The 21,921-nt window shown below is 45.1% G+C and overlaps 1 protein-coding gene across 2 annotated transcripts; it reads right to left on the bottom strand.

Annotated features, from left to right (window-relative positions):
• Window positions 1–12: 12 nt before the first annotated feature.
• Window positions 13–20,063, bottom strand: LOC6550427 (glutamate receptor-interacting protein 1). 2 transcript variants are annotated; one of them, XM_001977005.3, is made up of 10 exons: window positions 19,575–20,063; window positions 7,451–7,570; window positions 4,398–4,610; window positions 4,125–4,318; window positions 3,667–3,977; window positions 3,423–3,586; window positions 1,270–2,488; window positions 1,009–1,211; window positions 462–940; window positions 13–400 (listed from the first exon to the last, which is right to left on the bottom strand). In XM_001977005.3, the coding sequence occupies exons 1-10, from the start codon at window positions 19,744–19,746 to the stop codon at window positions 299–301; spliced, it is 3,177 nt and encodes a 1,058-aa protein (XP_001977041.1). In that variant the 5' UTR covers window positions 19,747–20,063; the 3' UTR covers window positions 13–298. The 2 variants fall into 2 exon arrangements, with proteins under 2 accessions (XP_001977041.1, XP_026838790.1); XM_026982989.1 differs by having other exon boundaries at window positions 4,125–4,315.
• Window positions 20,064–21,921: the final 1,858 nt, after the last annotated feature.

The following is a 21,921-nucleotide window of genomic DNA, read 5'->3' as shown; positions in this document are numbered from 1 at the left end:
AGTTACTCATAGTTTTGAGTGTTTAGTTTGGAACAAACTTTCGGTACGATTGTTTATTTGCTAGAAAACAAATTTTAGCGTAGAATTAACGTAGAATTATGGCAGATCTATCATAAAGAGGGCATTATTTGGTTATTGGCAGACTGTTTTGCGCCAATTGTCCTTGACGGTAGGGGGTTTTCATTTTGTTTGTGTGCAGGTTTCGCTCGGTAGAGAATATAATATTATGGGCTAGCAATGGCACTTAGGATTAGCTTAGCATACAACTAGTTTAACATAAGGATCTCGGGCAAAAGGATCACTCGGAGCGCTGCATGATCATCTCGATTTTATCGCCAGCGGCGGCGATCAGCGGAACGGTAAGGCAGCAGTCAAAGTCCTGTGTCTTCATCTCATTTACCTAGGGATAAATGCAACAGACATGTATGAAAAGATATCATTTAGGATAGCTTCAGACCAACCTGCATGATCCGATCGAAGGGCTTCAGGAGACCGCACATATCGGCAGGACCTCCGCTGCGAATCCTGTTGATGAAGACGCCGCGCTCGTAAAGCCCGTCGGAAACGGAGAAGCCATAGTCATCGTACACCTTGTCCTTGTACAGGGTGACATGAAACACCCGTGGCTTTCCATTGCCCGAATTCCCATTGGCTGCTCCGCCACCGTTGGCATTCCCGCTGCCCGACTCCTTGCTGGCCTCCGTATTGGCCGAGGGACTCCGAGGACGCCGCTGCACCTTGGCGTAGATGGCCTGCGTCTGCGGCAGGTGACTGCCATTGGCCAGATCGTGGCTGCGCAGGATCTTCAGGTCGACCAGGTCGCCGAGATTCTGCAGCAGACTGGTGGCATGCGAAAGGGGCATGCCCTGCACCGAGTGCTCATCGATGGCCAGCAGCTGGTCGCCCACATGGATCTGGCCATTCTTGTGGGCAATGCCGCCTGTTTGTGACATTATACATGTTTTAGTTAACAATATTTATAATAGTATCATTTGTATGTAGACTCACCCTCTACGAGGCCACTGATCGTAATGGACTTGGTGATGTCCTCGCTGCCGGCCAGAGTGATGCCCAGCAAGCCTCCCTTGGGCTCCAAGCGCACCGTGAAGATGATCTGGTGCAGGCTGCTCCCGCTACTCTTGCTGCTCGAACTGGCCGCCGATCCGTACACCTTGTTCTCCATGGGCGGCGGCAAGGCGGTGCAGTCAACACTGTGAAATAATACGTATTCAGTAATGTTTCGAGCCTGTAAATATGATTTGGACTCACCTGGCATAGCGATTGAGCTCGTATCCGGGGTACATCTGCTCCTGTTCGTCCTCCTCCTCGGGCAGCTCGGTGGTCAGACTCTGCGTATTGGGTGGGGCCACAAAGGATCGGCTGTTGACCCCGGTGGACCAGCTGTTGCCCGCCTGGTTGCCTCCATTTGAACCCGATCCAGATCGCAACTGCACGGACTGCAGACTGGCATCGTCCATGCTGGGCACTCGGAAGTAATCCGGCTGCGGAGTCCTCGATTTCAGGGACACACAGTCTGCATACTTGCCCGCCGTCACGTAGGCACTGCTGTACAGATCGTGATCCGTGCTGGTGGACACACCCATTCCCATGCCCAAATTGATGCCACTCGCCGGGCAATTGCTGTAAATTGGACTGGACATGGGCAGGAAGTCGGGCAGAACGATCCGCTTGATCGTCAGCGTGGTGAAGTCCGAAGAGTTGTGGCTGGGATTCTGCGATCTGCCCTCCTCTTTGAGCAGTGCGTCCACGTTGAAATGCTGCACTGGATGCTGGTCCACGGCCAGCAGGATGTCCCCGGATCGCAGGGAGCCACTGCGATGGGCAGGACTACCCATTTTCACGTCCGAAATGACCAGACCACCATGGCTGGATCCACTCACACTCAGACCCAGTCCACATTTGCCGGCCCTCAGCAATTTGACACTGAAGACACCACTGGCGGGCACCACGGCATCCGGCATATCGAACTCGATCTCCAGCTCCAGCCAGTTGGCTGGCGTTCCAGTGATCGCGCCATTGCGACTGGATCCACCCTCGAGCAGTTGCCTCATGGCCGCCGCATCCAAGCTGTACATCTTGTTGATTGCCACGATGCGATCTCCCGCCTGTATGCAACCACTGCGATCGGCCACCGAGTCCGCCAGAATCTGAGCAATGGCTACAGCACCCGATCCTCCAGCGGCGGACCCCGACTCAGACAGAATGATGCCCGCACCATGGCTGCAATCGAGGAGAACGGGAAAGCTCTCCGCCCGACAGAGGCCCAGACCCATGCCCAGGCTGCTGCTGCCATGGATGCCGCCAGTTCCCACCGATCCGCCCGTGGAGCCTGGAGTGCTGCAGGCCGGATTCTCCAGCGGCAGGGAACTCTTGCGGGCGAAACGCTGACGCTGGCGACCCGCCGTCGAGGATTTGCGAGACTCCAGGGTGCTAAAGCTGTACTTGGGACTGCCCAAGGCCGTGTGACCTGCAAGGATTCGGTATTATACTTCTGGTTCATCAAGCATAGACAAAAGATTCCACTAAAAAAGGGAGGTGACAGTGATGCCTCCTCCTCCGATTCCTTCCTCTTTCCATTTAGCTAAGTAATTCCCCCCTGGATATCTGGTACATTCAATCACACCTCCCACCCTGCCCACTTGTGGAAGCTTTTAAGACCTTCTCCGCCGGCTGTGTTGGCCTCGTGCCGAAGACTCCACTCTGGCGACTGATCCGCAGCTTAGCCAGCTGCGTGTCCTCTCTGCCCAGACCACAATTTATGGCCTCCACTCTGCTCTGTTATTTTCTATTCCATTTGCTATTTCCGATTCGGATTCGATCGATTGTCAAAAAAAAAAAAATAGAGACTATTCCGTCTTTCGTCTTGGGGGAAACGATTTTGGACTGCGTCGCTGCGTGTTTGCTTAGCAAATGGAGGGAAAAACTTGGAAAAACAATTGATTGGCTGCAGCGAGGGTGGATTGAACGGTCTTGGGACAGATTTCTAATGTAATTAGAATGCAAAACATTACATCAAGTGAAAGACACGACTTATGCAAGGGAATATTACGAAATATAACCAAAAAGATGTATGTATGAAGTATCTGCGAATACTGGAGTCTTGACTGTAGCGTATCAGTTATGTAAAAGAGCCGTGTAAAATTGTCACGGCAACTTCAGTTGCTGACTTATAACTTCGTCTCGAACTCGCGGATCTCCCCTCGCTCCAAACTCTATAAGGCCTGGCGTCTCTATTGTTTCAGCCGCCGCTACTCTTGCTGTTCATTAGCCGTGACGCCCACGCAGACCTTCGTCGCGCCGCTTGGGAGCCTGGCTGATTTGGCCTTGCAGATTTCGACTGGCAGATAGCCGAAAGTAAAGGAATGGTGGACGATGATCCGGAGCCAAAAGCCCATACTCACCGCGGCGGGCCAGCGCGTGAGCGGGCATGATCTGCATCTGCGTGTAGCCGCGACCCGTGCTGGTGTCCAATATGGTCATCACCTCGTCGGGACTGAAGGCGGTGTGCTCGATCATTGTGTCGTCGATGGAGAGCACCTGATCGCCAACGGATAAGGCGCCGCAACTGGAACACAAGCCGAAGTCGAGAATGGGCACATGAGAATGGATTCTATAAAATCCGATATACATGTATATGGAGCCTACCGATCTGCAATGCTGGCGGGCAGGATACTGGCTATAAAGACGCCCGCCGACTCCTCGATCTTCTCCCCGCTGGAAGGTGTACTAGAGCCGGAACCGGAAGCGGCCACAGCCGCCGTATAGTTGCACAGTACCAGGCCCAACTTGTCGTTCATCGGGCGCTCGATTTCGATGAGCAGCGGTCCCATCGAGAACTCGACGCTCTGCACCACAGAAACGTCGTACTCGATGGTCAGATTGGTGTAGCCGGAAACATGACCGCCGCACTTGATGATCTGCTGTGCCTCCGCCAGCGTCTTGCCAATCAGTGAGATCTGGGTGGAGAAAAGAATGAGTACAACCTTCTAGATGATCTATTTCAAAACCCATTCTCACGAAAATTAAGTAGTAATATTTGTAAGTTATTTTTGGCATAGCAAATTCTGGAGAAAGCCGGAAAGCCGAAAGGAAGTGTCACTCACATTATCGACGCGCAGCAACCGATCGCCTGGCTTGATGCGGCCGGTCTTATAGACGGGTCCATGGGGCCTCACATGGGTGACGATCAGCGGGTAGTCGGCACCGCCCCTCAACGTCAGGCCCAGGCATCCACTCTCCCGCTCCACGGTGATCTGCGCCAGCTTCGAGGTCACACAAAGGCTGTTCTGGGAAACTGCTGCGCCAACCGGAAAGGAAAATTGTAAGAAACAGAGAGTTTGTCGCTGTTGACCCAAATTATCAATAGGTTAACCTACTGCATTCGGGCAGAGAGTACTCGATCTCCACGATGGCTGGACACGCATCCGATCCTCCAGCGCAGAGCATGTTCATCACCTTTTGATTGCTCAAGCCAATCGTCGATATGCCGTCGATCTGGTGGAGACGATCGCCGGGCGCCAGGAAGTCCGCCGCATGACCCACCGGATTTAGGGAGCCCACCACCGGCGGATACGACAGATCGTTGCGTTCTAATGGGTTTAGGATAAGCAGACGTATTTATATCAGAAGACGTATTCATATCTTTAAGATGAAGCTATTTATATGCTATACTCTTGATTACATTAAGTGGCACAAGTGCAGTCAATACGTTTCAACCAATTTCAGTAGAAAGTTAATAAGTCTTAGGTTGATAAAACAGATAAATCTTAGATAGACAGACATCTGATCAATCCCCCTCAGAGACCAACACCTTGGCGAATTAATTAGAGTTCCTACCGATGACTGATCACTCTGGAGGTTGCATTCCCCCTGGGATCCACCATTTGGATTTCCTGCGGCGACTCTGTCAGCAACTCATCAGCCGACACACAGGAAAAGCGCATGAAAATCGAGGGGGGAAAACTAGATACTCGTAGTGCGGCGCGTAAATAAAGAAATTGGGTAAAAAAATAGACGACGGCCAGTAGTTTGGGGCCAGCCGCAATGGGAGCGCTGCTGGCGAATTGCCAAAATAAAAAAATAAACTAACTGAAGAGCTAGCCGCCGAAAAATAAAAAAAAAAACGCGCAAGAAAAGAAAAATTGCAGGAAAATTGGTGGGGGAAAAAGCGACGCGACGCTTTATGACACCACATGTACATGACTGGCTGGCGACCACGGAGAAGACGATAATGGTGCCGGCAGATCGGGATTGGGTTGTATGGGTATATGGGTATATGGGTATATGGGAGACAAAGCTTACGTCAGAGACCATGTACCCATGGAGTACCCATGGCCTAAGTCTAAGGTTAACCCCCAAAAAGAAGAGACGACCCTTGCCCACTTCACTTCACTTCACGCCAAATCCTCAACGCGGCAGATTAGTCAAGTGTACAAAATCCGAATGGGTGGACTTTATATTCTGATTCAGACGAAATCAGTCACAGCTACAGCAGCGGCCGCGCTAATAGTTCCTCGTTTTATTTAATGCTCTTGAGAACTATTTAGTTTAATGCACACTTACATTTTGTCTTACATTTGTTTTTTTTTCTAACGTTTTAATGGGGCTCAAATATGTTTTGCGTAGTAACTATGGTTCTGAATGCCACTGTGCCTACGTGAACATATACTCATTATTATGTCTGGCATCGAAACCCTCCATTCGCCCCCTCAACTTGCCCCTGGGGGGTGGGCTTCTCTGTAGATTGGAACGATGATTTATTTTGGCAGCAACAACAGCAGACGGAGACACGAATACGGACGAATACATTTACGAATACGAATACGAGTACGAGTACGACTATGAATACGGAGCAACGGCATTATCGACGGAGACGGAGACGCGTTCCGCATTCAAATCGAATGATTCGGGGCCGGCCCACTTTGTCTGGCGATCGGCGGAATAAGCTATGGCAATACAGTTATGTATATGGCATTGCCATGGACCAGGAGCCGCCCCCAACTGTTGGCCATGCCATCGCATCCCATCCCATTGCAAACATCACAGGGCAGCCCATCATGGACCCGACCCCATCGACAATACCATAAATCAATGCTGAGCCCCAGAAATTAGTACAGCCGTCGGATGTATATTTAAATGTCTATATTTTGTTGGACACTTACACCACACAAACCAAAAAACTAAAACATGGGCAATCTTTTTGAATACTACCAACAATCGTCGGGGAAATTTTATTGTAATAACTGAAGGTAAAAAAAATAAGTAACACCACTGTTTTGTGCACCTATTAATGTATACTTCATACCTACATCAAAATTTGTATGCATTTGAAAAAAAAAATTTTTCGAATTTGTGGTAAATTTTGCGAAAAATGGTCAAAATTTAAAGTGTTCAAGCTGGGATGCCAATCGATTGGAAATTAAGTTACGAATTCAACGAGGTATTAAATTGCGTTGTTATGATTAAAACAGTGCATATTTTTATTCCGAAAAATACGCACATGGACATTTTCGAAAAAACCTTTATTTGTATTGCTTTTTTACCTATAAATTGGCCAAAATGAGTCGCACAACAAAAAGAAACACTGTTCTGAACAGTAAACAACACCAACTTTCGGAAAAAATCACATTTTGGAGCCGTTTCAAAAATTAAATTTTTTCCAATTTTTAGCATTTTTGAAAAGGGGTGAGGTCATCAAAATTTGCAAAAAATGGTCAAAATTTAAAGTGTTCAAGTTGGGATGCCAATCGATTGGAAATTAAGTTACGAGTTCAACGAGGTATTACATTTCAAATTTGGATAATTCTTTGCGTTGTTATGATTAAAACAGTGAATTTTTTTTCCGAAAAGTACGCACATGGACATTTTCGAAAAAAACCTTTATTTGTATTGCTTTTTTACCTATAAATTGGCCAAAATAAGTCGCACAACAGAAAGAAACACTGTTCTGTTTAATTGGGTATGTTGGGACATTTTTGCACAATTTGGATTATTTATGAGCTGCTTTATACTTTTCCCTCGATCAAAATAAGTCGCAGGGCTAGAACAGACACTGATATGTATGTGCCCAATATCCTGAGGGGCATAATAGTAAATATCTTTTTGTACACATACCTCGACTTAAATCTGCAACTTCAGCCATCCCAAATGGGAGATTTTCATGGGTTAAGCAATCATTATTATTAGCGACCCGCATATTCCGTGCTCTCAATTGATTTGATTAATCCGTGGCTCAATTTGTGTCTAACATAATTATACAATCAATGCTGATTTACCATGACAGCTGTCAGAAGATTTCCCCCGCACAAGTACGCGTATGTATGTATTCTCCCTAAACCGCCATAAAGATATCGACTTACCCCAGGGATCCCCAACCCCTTTTCGTTCCACTTGAGATGCATTAGTGGACGTGGATGAGCCCCCTTCTCACCTGCGAATGTGATGGCCAAATGCAGTGCATTCCGTGGCAGAGTGATGGTGGCGTAGGTGGTACCCCTTTCCGGTGCCAATCCGGAGTCCTCCGATTGCGCCGGACTCATCGCGCGGTCAACTGCAAGAAAAATAGAGGAGAAAAACTAGAATAAACACGGGGGATCACACATCAAAGGGGAGTCGTTCGTTCGTTGACCAACTTCTTTTGCACTTTTCCTTAATTTATTCCGCCACACCAGACATCAAAAGGAGGCACTGCCTCCTCAAAGACCACCAATCCAAGCCCACAACGTATCCAATTCGATTCGGCGAATTTCCAATACGAAATACATATCGCGGACCTTCAGCGATGCCAAAAAAGCTTCAATTAAAATTCCACCAGCGAATGAATCTCATTCGAGGAATTATAAAACCACAAAAACAGACATGTACAACGCTATATTTATAAAAATGTGAACTCAATTAATCATGTAGGATGCCCCCAAACATGTGGCACAATAGCAAGTATAAGTGGCGGATCACTCTGGAAAATTGGGAAATCAAATCGAATGGCTTCATAAAAGACAAATGCCTGTGAAATGTACAATTTTGCAATGAAACCCAAAAGCTTTATCAACTTGAGCGCACGCAAGTAAGTAAATGGACAGACTTTTTGAAATTAACAAATGATTTATCCTATTTATTCTGTATAAAATAAAGCAATTAAAAGAACTGATTATTCCCGATTGTTTGCAATGGAATCACAAATGATTTTGGGTGCCAGAACAACGATTATTTACTGTACCGCATACAGTGTAAGTAGCACTCCCCCCTATTTTCCACCACCACCCCTACTTCATTCATCTTTTCTCTTTTTTGATGTGTGCTTGTGTGTGTGGCAATGCTTTTTGTTTTTCCTTCGGGGACCATGCGGCGTATACGCGATCTGCTACAATTACGCCGAGTGTGCGTAACGAGTGAATTTCCCTCACGCACACGCTGGCGAAAAATGACGAAAACCAAGGCACACCGAAAACTAAAACTAAAAAGAACAAGAAAAATAAAAAAAAATAAATAAATAAAAAAAATAGAATAAGAGCACACGTGGCAACATTTGACGCAAGCGGACGCGACTTTTATTTTCGAACGCTTCAATGGCGCATAAAGTTTTTCTTAATGCGCCCGCCCGACTATGAAAAGCAGCAACAATAATTAGGCAAAAGCGCCCAAAAGAAAATGGAAAAACGGGAAAACTAGCAAACTAACAGGGGCGGTGAGCTGCTAAAAGAAAAAATATAAAAAACGTAACGTTTCGCTTCATTTGACCGACACACACACGAAATTCTCACATATAGAGAGCTGATTCGCCATAATTTATTTTCATTTAATTCGTTTTCTTTGCTTCTCGGCCGTGCTTCTTCTTCGGCCGCAAAGGTGTGCCAATTTGGTTCAGTTGCACCTTTGGCCACACTCGAAACAATTTCGTTGTGCTTCCCATTTTTCAGCAGATTGAAACTTAAATTTATTTTATTGCGTGTAACTTATGCATTTGGCGGAAATAACGCAAATGATCAATGGAAAGTTGCGCCTTATCGGTTGTGAAATATACCCCATATATCTTTTGTAATCAGGTGGAAACTTTGTCTGCTTATCGCTCACCTTTATCCTGCCCCTCCTCTTCCTTTCTACCTTCATCTCCGTCTCCGCTTTGATTCGCATTCGCTTTGAAGTGTTCACATTTCTCTCTGCGGCTAGTGTGTGTTTTTGGATGCGCTTTTCATTTGCTATTTTTACATGGGTGCTTTTCATTTTCATTTTGATTTCCACTGGCAGGCAAAGGCGCGCTATTAGTTATTTCGATTTGTTGTTTTTTATTTTTCGGGCCAGCTTTGATTTTCCACGGTGCTTCGCTTTTTGTTTTTTTCTTCTGTTTTATTTGACATAATTCATTGGAGCCGTTGGGGCCGGCGAGCGGAAATTATATGTACGCCCGGTTTCATAAATAAATGTAATCAGAATTAAGCGAAAAGCGGGAAAAACAAGGCGAACACGAGATGCCCTGGAAGTGCTCGACATTTTCCCGCCATTGGGGGAAAATTGGGGGGAAAACAAGTCGAAATGAGCCGAGCGCTAAATGAAATCGAAAAGAGCCCATAAAATAGCCAACTAATGTGATGGAGTGCGCATGGATTTATGAAATACTATATACATGTGCTGGAAAAACATATGGAGGTATATATGTACATGTGTTCCGATTTGATTCCGGAACTGATTTACACATTCCTCAAATTCAACTTTGAATGTTAACAAGTGGGAGGAAAGCTCTGGATTAGGGGAAATTTATTTATTAGTGCGGGATATTAATTTGAAAATAAACCAATCGATAACAAAGTCGCCGATAATCGCCCATGAAGTAGTCGATATACAAATGCTTGATGCTTTTAACAATCAAACATCCAAAATCCACAGGCACTCAACTAATTTCGCAAATATGACAACTGCCAAGGATAATTGACTTATAAGTATCATAACTCTACTTTATGGGTTCGCAGCTATTAAGTGTTTCCGGGAGAAGCACGGCGACAGGGAAAGTGTCAAGCATTAGGCCCAAATTAACTTATGGACGCCGTCTAATTCACATTCCCATTTGCAGTTCCGTTCTGGAGAAGATGAAATGGATTTGGATCTATGGGATCTCCGGGATCTCCAGATTGGTGGAGCAGTTAAAGCTATTTTTGCCTCTGGCCGCATGTCGTGCGTTCGTTTTTATGGCCACTCGCGGGAAAGTTGCAGGCAAATTTATCGGCGACAGTTGCCAATTCCTTCTCTAGCGGAAATTGCGCTCATCCGAAAAAGATGCAAGGGGGCTGTGGTGGGGGAAAAAGCGAGGGGGAGGTGGCCGTGCCACCCATTCTATGGAGTACTTCCTGAAGTCATCCTGTCGAGGCAATTAGACAGAGCACAGATAGTGCTCCCAGTGATTGAAATAGACCCCAGGCGATGATACCCCGATGTGAGGATCGGAAGGCGTTGGAAAATCGCACAAGTGCCGATCCAGACAGACAGCTCCTCCTCCATCGCTGGGGGTCGTCAACGTCAGGGTTTCCCAGCTCAAGTACCCCTTCCCACCACTCGCGATTATGTTGTCTTCTGGAATGGTTCATTTGCCTGATGGAATTCGTCGGCGATTTGCCACATTTACTTGCAAAATAGGCACCATTCAAGGGAAATCTGCCCAGCGTGATCTGTTCATTATAAAGTGGACGGAATGGGGGAAATTGACATTCCAAACTCTAGGAATCTCATGAGGCACATTATGCCACACTTTGAAGCCTAAATAGTTTCCAAATGCGTAGTATCTTTGAAGTAATGTTATTCTATAACTAACTCGTTCGACATCTTCATTAGTCTTCTTCAATCGAAGCGTTCTAGTTGATTGAGTTGTTCCTGCAGATACGTACGTACAAATATCCAATTGACAGGTGCTGGAAGATCCCCTCTGGATGGGATGTGGGCCAAAAGAGTCGACTAATTGACTGATTGAGTGTGTGAATGTCCAACTGACTGACTGTGCGATGTGTATTGAGTGATTGACATGCCAATCTATTGGCAACTTGACGCTCTGTTATTGTTTGCATTTAGCGGCGCTTTTCTCCACGCAATTCCCAGTTTGTTTTTCTGGCCACAAAAAGATTGAATGGGTGTTTCGATTGAGAGCGTGTTGCCCAAGGGGGAACACTCTGGTAAAAGGGGGTCAGAGGGCTAAGGGAACCTGGGGCAGAACCTGAAACTGCGTAGTTTCTGCGTCCGAGTAAGTGCCCATGTATCCATTAACCCACAAAATGCAGACTGTGTCTGCACTACAAACAAAAAAGTGTCTTGAAGCGTACATTCACAATTTCGTCATACAACTGCAGACCATGTTCTTTGTTGCCAGCCTAAGAACTTACTTCTCCATTATTATTTCCAAACAATGATATTTATATAATTTCAAAGCCAATTTTTAGAACTGAGGTGTAGTAAACTGCACTCTTGCTGACTTTTTCATTAAGGGCATCGCAGTTCAGGGCGTGGAAATGCGAGAATGTCAAAAATTTCACAACGGAATCTATTTAGCACAAGGCTCTACCCCATACATATATCCTATGAATATTTTCCCCCAGCCATTTTCCTTCTGGGCGAAGACAACAAGAAAAACCAATTATTGCAAATGAACTCGAGTGTGGTTCCGCAAAAATGTCAACATCTGATAAAGCCGCAACAAAAGCGAGTTTCCGAGGGCTGTCCGCCATGGGCGTCGGTTGCCAGGGGGGTGGGGTTTGGGGGGTCAGGCTCTGCAGCCAAAGTGCAACAGCCGCAACGAACTCAACTTAAATGAACCGAACTTGGCGCAAAAAAGGGCGACCCTTGCAAAAAAAAAAAAAAAAAGAAAAGGGGAAAACCTAAGGAGCACAATGGTGGAGAGGGGTGGGGCCAGCCACTCCATTGAGATCCTCGGGTATTTAGCAAGCCGCTGGCACTCAGTTGCCGACTGAGCCACATTAATAAATACATAATAATTGATGAAGCAAAGGCGAAGCACATCAGACAGTCGGGGTTGTAGTGACAATGGCAGGAAAGGGAACTACATTGAAACAATACTAACCAACCTAAAAGAAACCTTTAAATGCTGTGATAAGCGATCAGCTCTGGACTTCTGCATATTCTGAATGTGCTACCAAGACCTATTCCTTGCGCTGCCACACCCAAGGACCCAGATCCCTGGGTTTCCTGGGCTCCCTGTATCCCTGGAACGGCAGTTAAGTCGGTTCACGGCTGCCCGCACATCGCACATCGTAACAAATGTGGCTGTCGCTGCTCCTCCAACGCGACGTGTCCCCTTACCAGTGCGAGAAAAAAACACCCTTTACGCGAAAATGTTTCCAGGCGCGGAATGATGTTGTAGCCCAAAGGGGGGCGGCGGAGAGGCGCGGAGTCGCCACCAAGTCGCGTTGCAGTCGAGGAACTGTGCATCAAAATTGATTTACGACCATTTCGGTACTTTTTATGCCTGTGTTCAAAGGGGCAGGAACAGTGAGCAGCAGCTGAAATTGCACTCAGCAAATTGCAAGTGTAATTTTGCAAATTTTAATCACTAAACTAGTTACCACTCAGCTGGCAGCTTCGCAGAAGCGAAAGCAGCTCTTGGCAATGTCCGAAGGCATGCCGAATTTCTGCCAGTGCATATAGAGTCATAATTTTGTACAGCACATTTCATTTGCACATCAGCAAATGAAGGAAGAACGGCATTTGACAATTTCAGCAGCACTCCTCATATCGCTCGCCATGTGCGACAATTTCCCCTCCAGTGTCCACTTAGCCCCACCAAGCCAGGCCAGGCCAGGCCAAGTTGCCCAATACTCCGACTCGTATCGGTAAGGGGCCCCAGATTTATGCCCCAAAATGTTAATTACCCGTAACCGATCCCCGGCCGCACTGCCAACTCACGCACAGAACCCATCTCCCGTTGATGATAAGACTTGGGTATTTGGATGTTCCGGTGCCCCAAATGATGTTATGTTAGTTTCGGGCTTGGGATATCTCCATTGAGATTTTACCGCTGACAAAGCCGCCACGATAACGCTGCGGATCTATAGAGCAGAAGCTGGGGTTTGGTACTTAAAGAGTAAAAAAAAACCCTCCTTCAATTTGTTTCGGGGAGGATGCATACAAATACAAATTTGTCGCAACTCATGAGGCTCGAAATTCAATTAAAGGGCCACCAGTAAAAAGATATATGTTTATTCGTATGGAGAGGGCAAATGCTGGCGGTTATGAGATGAAATGAAGTGTTATCACGCCCATAATGAGACTGTGACCGATCACTGGATAGCCGGAATCCAATTTCCCAGTTTCCAAAAACTGAAAGTGAATTTCCCATGAAGTGAACAGCATCATCAACATTCAACAGGGAGTACCATCCACCCGTTTTATCGTATTTACGACTCATAAAAGTAATTCGATCGTTATGAAATTTGATTGATTGCACGATAAGGGAGTTATCTGTTGGAAAATAACACTTTACTGCCAAAAGGGTTGCAGTTGACGGTAAATATACATAAGAACCTGTACTTTTCTATGATGGTAGCATCTAAGAGCAGCAATCGAGATGGGAAAGTAATGAGGGGTCGTGGGGGTAGGGGAAATGCACGCCAGTTGTGGCAAGTGGAAAAGTTGAAGAGTTGCTCGGGAGGTGGGTGGTGTGTGTTGGTTGGTAGACAGACAAGTAATTATGGCAACTGCAGTGCAAGTGCAACAGAGAGGGAAGCCCAATGTGACAGAGACGGCAGAGTTGTCATCCAACAGCAGACTTTACAAATTAATCCAAAATGCAAGTTGTAGACGCGACAAAAGGAGCAAAACCCAAACAATAACAACAGCAAATAATATTAAACGTGTGCTGCAAACAGTGGCGTAGATGGGATTTTCCACGCCCTTTCCAAAGGGGCCTAAGGTGCCAGCTAGATGAATAATTCACTGTTTTGAACAATGACAATCATAGCAATCATTCCGATGGGGTTGCTGAACCCCCTGTAAGCCCCCGCGGCGCACGCCTATGGCTCCATGACTGTTGTTGTTTTTATTTTCGGTTTTTGTTGCTATTTTTACACTGCGCTGCAGCATCAGCCGTTGAAATTGTGACATTTTCCCTCACTACGCATATTTTCTGGTTGCAGCGGAAAATGGGAAAACGGGAAAATGGCTGGGGAATATGGAGTAGGATGGCAGGAAAAGCGGCGAAAAGGGGCCGCGGATCGTGCGCATTGTGGACCGTCTCACACAAAGGACAGTGTCTGTTCTACGGCTCTACAAAATAAATGTATTTTCAATTCCAAAGTGTTACTTATCTTCAACGGAACCTCCACACTATGCGATTTGCATTTGAGTTGATAAAACACTTTGTGGGAAACTGAGAAAAGCTGTTCCATCGAAGTTATCTTGAAAAAAGTTTGCAAATAGTATGGTTTGTTCCAAATTCTCAACTTATGTATTCATCTTTAAAGGTGGTTCGCGTTTGGGAAGCTTTACTGTAGATATCAGTGTGTGTATGTGAATTGTGTGATTCCCCTGCTGTCTGCATCTCCATTTCTCATTTTCTCCCCCTCCTCATCCTCATTCTCCTTCTCTTTCTCCTTCCCTTTCCCTTTCTCTGTCTCTGTCTCTGCTTATGTTTGCTGCTGAGTGACGTCGTTGTGGCAGATTTCGCGGCAGCAATAGGAAAATTAAACAAATATAAATGGCAGCAAAATGTTTGCAACATGCCACTGCAGCAACGGCAACAGCAACAATAACAAGACCATAAGCAATTTGTTTACAGCAACAAACAAGAGGAGACCACACAAAGAAAAAAAAGTGACCATAAAATTGGTTCGAAATTGGTTCTGGGTATGCACAAAGGAATTGTCAAAAATAGGCGAAAATTGGAAAACTTCAAAAGGAAAGCGCCCAAAGTATGAATATATTTTTACAGGAAATTGCAAGAGTACATATGCCAAAACTATTAAAAATTTAATTTACTTGCCGGAGAAATGAAACTCTTGTTTGAGGAAATTGAAAAGTTACATGATGCATTTGGAAAGGAGGATGCATTTCACAGTTAGATGAAGTAAATTGCAAATATTAAGCATCAAAGAAACATTGATTTCAAGAAATGGTGCATTAACTTGCATTGCTTTCGTTTGAATTGAAAAATCCATATTAAATCGGCTGACTACAGTGAACCCTGGAGTTCAACGGAAGTGCAGTGAACTTCTATACAGTTATTGTGGCGGAACTTTGCTTTTGAGTTATCAGTTGGCAGCAGCTGCCATTCCACTCTGCTCCTCTACCAGCCCCCCAACCCATCCCATCCCATCCCACTGTAGCTATTGTGCCCATGCGGCCCACTGTGCACGGTGGGGCTGGGAAAGAGGTAACAGGCACAAATGTCATTTGCCTGGAGCGCGCTTTGTTTACGTTGCTGCTTCTTCGTCGTCGCTTCCGTTTGATTTGGCAGCTTTATGATATGGGGGCCCTAAGGATTTTCACGCCTCCCAAAACAAAAGAAGCACTCTTCGTTGGCACTCGAAAGCAAAACACTCAAAGCTCAGTGGCGTAGCCTGCGTTTTGTTAGGAGGGATCTTCAAACGTAATATCTATTCCCTTCGCAGTTATTGCTTCATTCATTTGTAAGTTTGTGATAGTGACTCGTTTTTTGCTAGTTGCTACTTTAATTTCAGGAGTTAATTGGAGATCTTCAGTCACAGTTACAAAAGTTGCACAGCATTTGAAGGGGGTTCAGTACCCCCCTGTGCGCCCCTGTGATTAACAGCACCAACTGTTGAACACACTGAGGAATCCCACTCGTTTCGTTTTTAATTGCGTCAAATTGTTGAGTTCCCTTCGACTCTCTTCAGACCCCCCTCTCCTCTTCCCCACCCCGCCCATGTCCGTGCCGCATTGTTGTTGCCTTTTTGTTTACACTCGATGGCCGCAATGTGGCGAAAAATAAACACACACACTCGCACACGGGCACACACGCGGAGAAAACTCTTACGCACATGGCATGAAAATTGAAAAACTCGGAAAAGTGGGAAAAGTGGGAAGAGGTGGGGGAATGCCCAAAAACGAATGGGGAAGTGCAGCTGGACGGGCGGCAAGGGGGGTGGGGCACAAAGCAGGGAAGTGACGCGACAATCTTACACTCAGAAAAAGTATTCCCAAGAGCCCACAAATGTTATTCATTTCAAATGGCTTTCGAAACCCTACAACTCATATATTCTTCTACCTAACATAGTAAATACGAACAAAGTACTTATCCTGCGAAGTTACACATGATTATTTTTCTATGTGTAGCGACAGAAATTTGAATATAGGCATAGACTTCTTGTCGTCGACAATAATGCAATGAGTTAACCCGCTCCATCCCTCTGACACCCTAAAACAATATCCATCGCATATCACCCAATTCCTTGGAGTACAAATAGTGAAATAGACCGGGAATTATGGAAATCCCTGGATGAGCGAACCTACTCCCAATTTTTATTGTTGCTGCTGCATCGCATGAAATTCCCAAAAGGGGGGTGCTCCAAATCGGGAGGAGGGGAGTGGGTCTCCAGGGAGGAGAATAAACCCATCAACAACAATGAAATGTCGTCAACGATTCAGAAATTGCAGCAAAACAGAAGCATACACAAAGAAAAATCTATAGCGACACTTAAGCCACAAAAAGTACTTAAAATAAGTCCACAAGTATTGACACCATATTGTGAACAACATTTGGGATTAAACACCCCCCTCGATCATAAAAACAAATGTACATTGCCCCAATCAATGGCTAAATCACAATTGCTTTCAAATCGGTTGTAAATTTCGAACACTTCAATTTACTGGTAATAAAAATGAAACAAAACTAAAAAATGGATAGCACAACAAAGGCAAAACACAAATAGATGGTACCCGACCCATTTTCATTTGGCGTTTTACTTGTCTTTCAGGCATTTATTCAATGCAGCCCATAAAAAATCGACACATGCTATGAAAAATCGAATAAAATCCGAGAAAAGAACACACATGTTGGATGTAAAAGCACAGAAGGAATTATCCACTATCAATTCGTTTCCAAATTTTGTCATTGTAATAATCATCAAAATTCCATAAATTTAATCGCCTCGTAAGTTTGACACATTTTCCATGTCAGACGTGATCTTTTTCCGATTTGCCATCACAAAAAAAGATGAAACTTTGACCTCAATTGCATTTTTCTATCATATATTTATCACCGTGAAAATGTATCAATTTATTGCTAATGGGGAGTTTGGGACAAATGTCATTTTGTCAAGAAGAAAATAACTAAGATGCTTTAGCATTTATTCGATTTCATTTGGCGACCTAATATTCCCAAAATGTTTTAAGTTTTCGGTATTATTTTACAGAGGAAATCCTTGGGAAGCCCTGCAAACTTAGATCGCATTCCCATTGCCTGTCAACACTGACAATGTAATCTGTTGATCTATTATATCATTTCGACATTTTTCGAGTAGTTCCAACTCTTTTTACGATTTCCAATGTTTTGTCGTTGATTTTATGGGCACTTAATGTGCCATAAAAGTGGACAAGAGTGCGAGGGGTTCTTTTTTTCACGTTTGGTATTGGGGGGAGTTGTCATCTGCTTGATTTTGGATCCGATGTTTTGGTGCATTGACATTGAACACCTTTCGATATTCTCAGGCCTTTGTTTGCTTTTTGGGGGAGTCAAAAGAGCAGTCAAATCAATCGCTGCAGTTGTTGTTTTTGCTGTTGTAGCTGTCATTACTGTGTAAACAAGTGACATCTGGTCATCCTCCCCCATTCCGATCCCCCTCTCCCCCGCCGTGGATGAGTGCACGCCTCTGTTTGCCTTTGGATACGCAGCCACGGCCACCAATTGCAGATGCATCTACGTGCGTGGCTTTCGGCTTACAGGGGAGGTCGCAGCAATAGGGGATGCAATGTTAAATGTCAACAGGGTTATAAATCTCGGTAGGACTTCAGGATCCAACTAAGCATACGCTTGAAAACTAAACCAGACCAGTTATAATAAATTTGTAAGTGGAAATGGCGCTGCGAATTGCTATTGTCTTGACCACTGCTGTACGTCTTCATCTAGTCATTTGGCATCAATGGGCGATTGTCTGGCCCAGTAAGCACAGCCACACATCGACCAACTTCCACCAGCAGAAGCTGCATTCTGGCCAGGCACTTGGCCTTATCTACCAGATACAATCTGTGGCATTCCGCGCAAGAAAATTAAGCAATGAAAAGGGGCAACAGCAACAACAACAGCAACAGTTGGAGCAACAACAATGCGGAGCATCAGAAATATTTAATTAAATGCTTAATTACGCTTGCCATGCCATAAATTCATCAAATGCAATTTAAGCCCGCGCACACGAACAGATGCAGATACATTTGTATCTCCTGCGCTTCTCCACTTCTCCACTTCACCCATACCATACCCATATCGGTATCTGGTTCTGCCTCTTCTGGCCTTTTCATTCATTGGAAAGTTCAACAGCAGTTGCAATTGGAGTTGGGCCATCATTTTACCCCGCTAATTCCTTAACTGGCATAAATCCCAGCCACTTTTCTTCCCAAGTCCATCCTGGCGGCACTTTTAGATCATTAATCCGCGCAAGATCAGCCAGAAAGCTGAAAATGTGAAACATGCGGTCTTTCAGATCCTCAAAAAGGGGGGACCAGTTTCCATGGAGTCCTATCTAGATCTACACTTTTGATAGGTCAAAGTGGAAACAGCAGCCTGGTTAGCAAACTAGATACTCTATTCCTCCAAGCTGATTTATTATAGGTACACAAAGTTCTCTGTATTCCTCTCTGTGATTGCGCAATCCATTCAATTAGGTCTCCAATTGATGGGAAATGCATCTGATCATCTGCTTATCTGATCAGTTCCAATTAGCCATGATATATGGCGATATGGCAGCGATCCGTTGAACTTCACTGATTTGGCAATTCAATTCGATTGCCGTTCGATGGCCGCCGGGTAATCCATCAAACTGCCTACTGATCCTATTAAACCAATCGCTGGGTAATCGGTAATCAAGGGTCAGGTCACCCAGCTCCATGGGCTCCATGGGGGGTTTCTTTATTTCTTTTGGGGAAGGGGCGTTGCAATTGACAAATTTCGAGCGATCGGAAAATGGAAACGAAATGCGAGCAATTACTTTCAATTGAAAATGTCAAACATTGTCTTGGCCCACAAGCACACACTGAGCGAAAACTATGTGGCAGCGGTACTTAGATACTTGAATACTTCGATATAGAAATGCAAATACACCGTCGGATATTTGTATACAAAATCTATATCTAAATTCGAGCACTTGAGGGCCGTACGCAAGCACCTTGGGCGGAAATGCGATAACCCTGAGCGGGCGGGGAAAAGCGGAAAGTCGGAAAGTCGGCAAGTCGGAAAAGCGGCAAATGGGAAAATGGGTGCGCACATGTTGGGCGCTTTTAGAAGATTTTCGGCTGGCTATCTTGGTGAGGGAGTGGAGGAAGTGGGTGGGGTGAAATTGGAAAATTCGAAGATTGGAGGATTGGAAGATTGGGAAAGCCCCATCACTTACCGGATAGCATGGGCGCCAAGGCAGTGTCCGTCGGCGGATGATGATGTCCATTGAAGGAGTTGTTGTGGGACTCCTGTTGCTGTTGTTGCTGCTGCTGTTGGTCCTGTTTTAGGGCAGCCGATTTTCCGGGCACACAGCCACCAATGGGCTTCTTCGACTTCCACAGTTTCATCTTGAGTTTTCTTTTCTCGAACTTCCCCCAATTGGGAAAACGCCGCGATCTCTACGATTTTTCAACACTCATGGCAAATTTGGCATTTTCACAAACAAAAAAAAGAAACTGTATATTAAAAAAAAAAAATGGAAGGGCAATCTGAAAACAAATTCGGTTTCCAATCGAATTCGGGAAATTCTCCAACAATTTGGAAATTCAACGGCTGCGACGGCGACGGCGACTGCGATGCGACTGAAGCTGACGATGCGCGCACGTCCGCGGAACACGGAGCGAAATTGCACAATGAGCGATCTTGCCGCCAGTACTAGAGATGAGAAAATAATCGATGTAACATCGATAATATCGAAGTTGCCCAACATTTGCTCCAACTTTGAATTGTTTTTCCTAAGTAAAACATTTGATGCAATATGTATAATAAGTAGATAATAACTACAGATAATAATTGGTGGTGTTATGGTAGCGCGATGGCCAATTTTGTTAGAAGTTTTGTACAATATGCATACATACGTGAAAATGAACGCGAGTTAAATTGACAACTTGCATGTGTATATATATTTTCGTATATGTAAGTAAATAAATAGTAATAAAATATGTTTGTATTCTCCATTTTCGTATTTGGTAATTGCAATTTGTCTATTGTTTTTTGTTTGTTATTCCGTTTCTTTTTTCGATAATCGATTATAGTCGCCCAAAAATATCGTTGCTGGCAAACATCGATGTTTTTCCAGCTCTAGCCTTTACCGTTGAAGATGAGTGACTCACTCGCGATGAGAAAAGGAAGAGGAGAAGGAGAGGGAGAGAGCGGCGCGTAAGTGGAGCACTTTTTGGGGAGTTTTAGCGACTGGAGGAAGAGTTTTCTCTCGCTCGCTCTTTCTCCCTCTCACAAGAGAAATTGGGGAGGCTCGCAAATCACAGCCCGCCACTCCAAAAGCGCCGTTATGAGCCCGCGCTGATGAGCCGCAGGCATGACAATCAGCTGCTTCCGTAAACCGTTAGGCGGCAGTCCGAAATGGTTATGGTCTAAGCGGGGAGGGGGGCTTGGGTTCTGACCTATCACCCCAAAAGCAAAGCGACAAACGCAGAGAAAAAAATGCCCCCAAAACGGGTGTCGCGAATTTGCTAATTAGTCACGAAAAGCGCGACGGCAACTGCTCGAAATGGTCAACAGAAACAGGACGCAACAAAAAACCAAACGAAATTAAATGAACCAAATTGGCAGCACGCAACCAGTGGCACATCTGCTAAAGACAACAGCTGGCATTAGCCATGCAAAAAGCCTACTTCAAATGGTTTACATTTTATAAGAAATTAAGAAAAATTAATTGTTGAGAGCTTAAAGCATAATGCCATTTCTGTCTGTCTCCATTTTACATCTGATTTATGTCTTGCCTGTATTTCTTTTGCAATTGTATATTCGTAACGCTGGAATGTTGTTTGTATCACATGTCAATGCTGCGATCAATCAGATTTTGGGCAAAGTAAATATTTCAGCGGATATTCCCACCAGATGCCACCAAGTCCTGAACCCGAGGGCAATGACATGAATACAGTTTTCCACTCGTACACCTATTAATACATATTTATATGTGCCTCAAATCCGCCTTAATTGCAAGTACAAATGTGGCCACCTTTTAGGTTAAAGCTGCGGATTTATGGGTGACTTGGTAGGGCACATTCCGCCCCAAAAAATGCATATGTATGTGCATATGTCTATATATATTTATTTTTATGCAATTCTCTCTGCCGTTTTAAATGCTTTCTTCCTTTCTATTTTCTGCTTTCGGTGGCACGGGGGCTTAATGTCTTTAATGACCTCGACTAATGATCGAAGCTGATTGATTCAGCAGAAACGTCGAAGGCACTCTCCAATTTTGTCTGCCTATTTTTAGATCCCCTGCCTTATATGCCCCATTCCTTATTCCCCACTGCCCCCCCAACCGCCCCACCAAAAATTTAATTCCCCGTCCAAGGTGTCACTGCAGGCGGAGAAAGCAGGACGGAGACACGCGGATTGAGTGACGAGTGCCGGGAAAATCGGGGAAAACTAATGCGACACTTGGGAAAATGCTCAATGAGAGCACTTTCCGTAGCATACATTCAGGCTGAGCCCAAATCCGAAAGCCAGGAACTAATTCCCCAGAGGAACAAAAATATATTCCACAATATATATGT

This window comes from Drosophila erecta, unplaced genomic scaffold, assembly GCF_003286155.1.
Source record: "Drosophila erecta strain 14021-0224.00,06,07 unplaced genomic scaffold, DereRS2 tig00000279-arrow-arrow-pilon, whole genome shotgun sequence".
Taxonomy (NCBI): Eukaryota; Metazoa; Arthropoda; class Insecta; order Diptera; family Drosophilidae; genus Drosophila; species Drosophila erecta.
Note: the sequence above shows the minus strand (reverse complement) of the source record. Positions and strands in the feature narration are given on the sequence as shown.

What these genes read in the sequence shown, in the direction of transcription:
- LOC6550427 (XM_001977005.3), bottom strand. Translation starts at nt 19,746, where the DNA reads ATGAAACTGTGGAAGTCGAAGAAGCCCATTGGTGGCTGTGTGCCCGGA. An exon ending in TTTGGCCATCACATTCGCAG is followed by an intron (nt 4,611 to 7,450) that starts GTGAGAAGGGGG and finishes TAAACCCATTAG; the next exon opens with AACGCAACGATCTGTCGTAT. An exon ending in GAGCTCAATCGCTATGCCAG is followed by an intron (nt 1,212 to 1,269) that starts GTGAGTCCAAAT and finishes ATTATTTCACAG; the next exon opens with TGTTGACTGCACCGCCTTGC.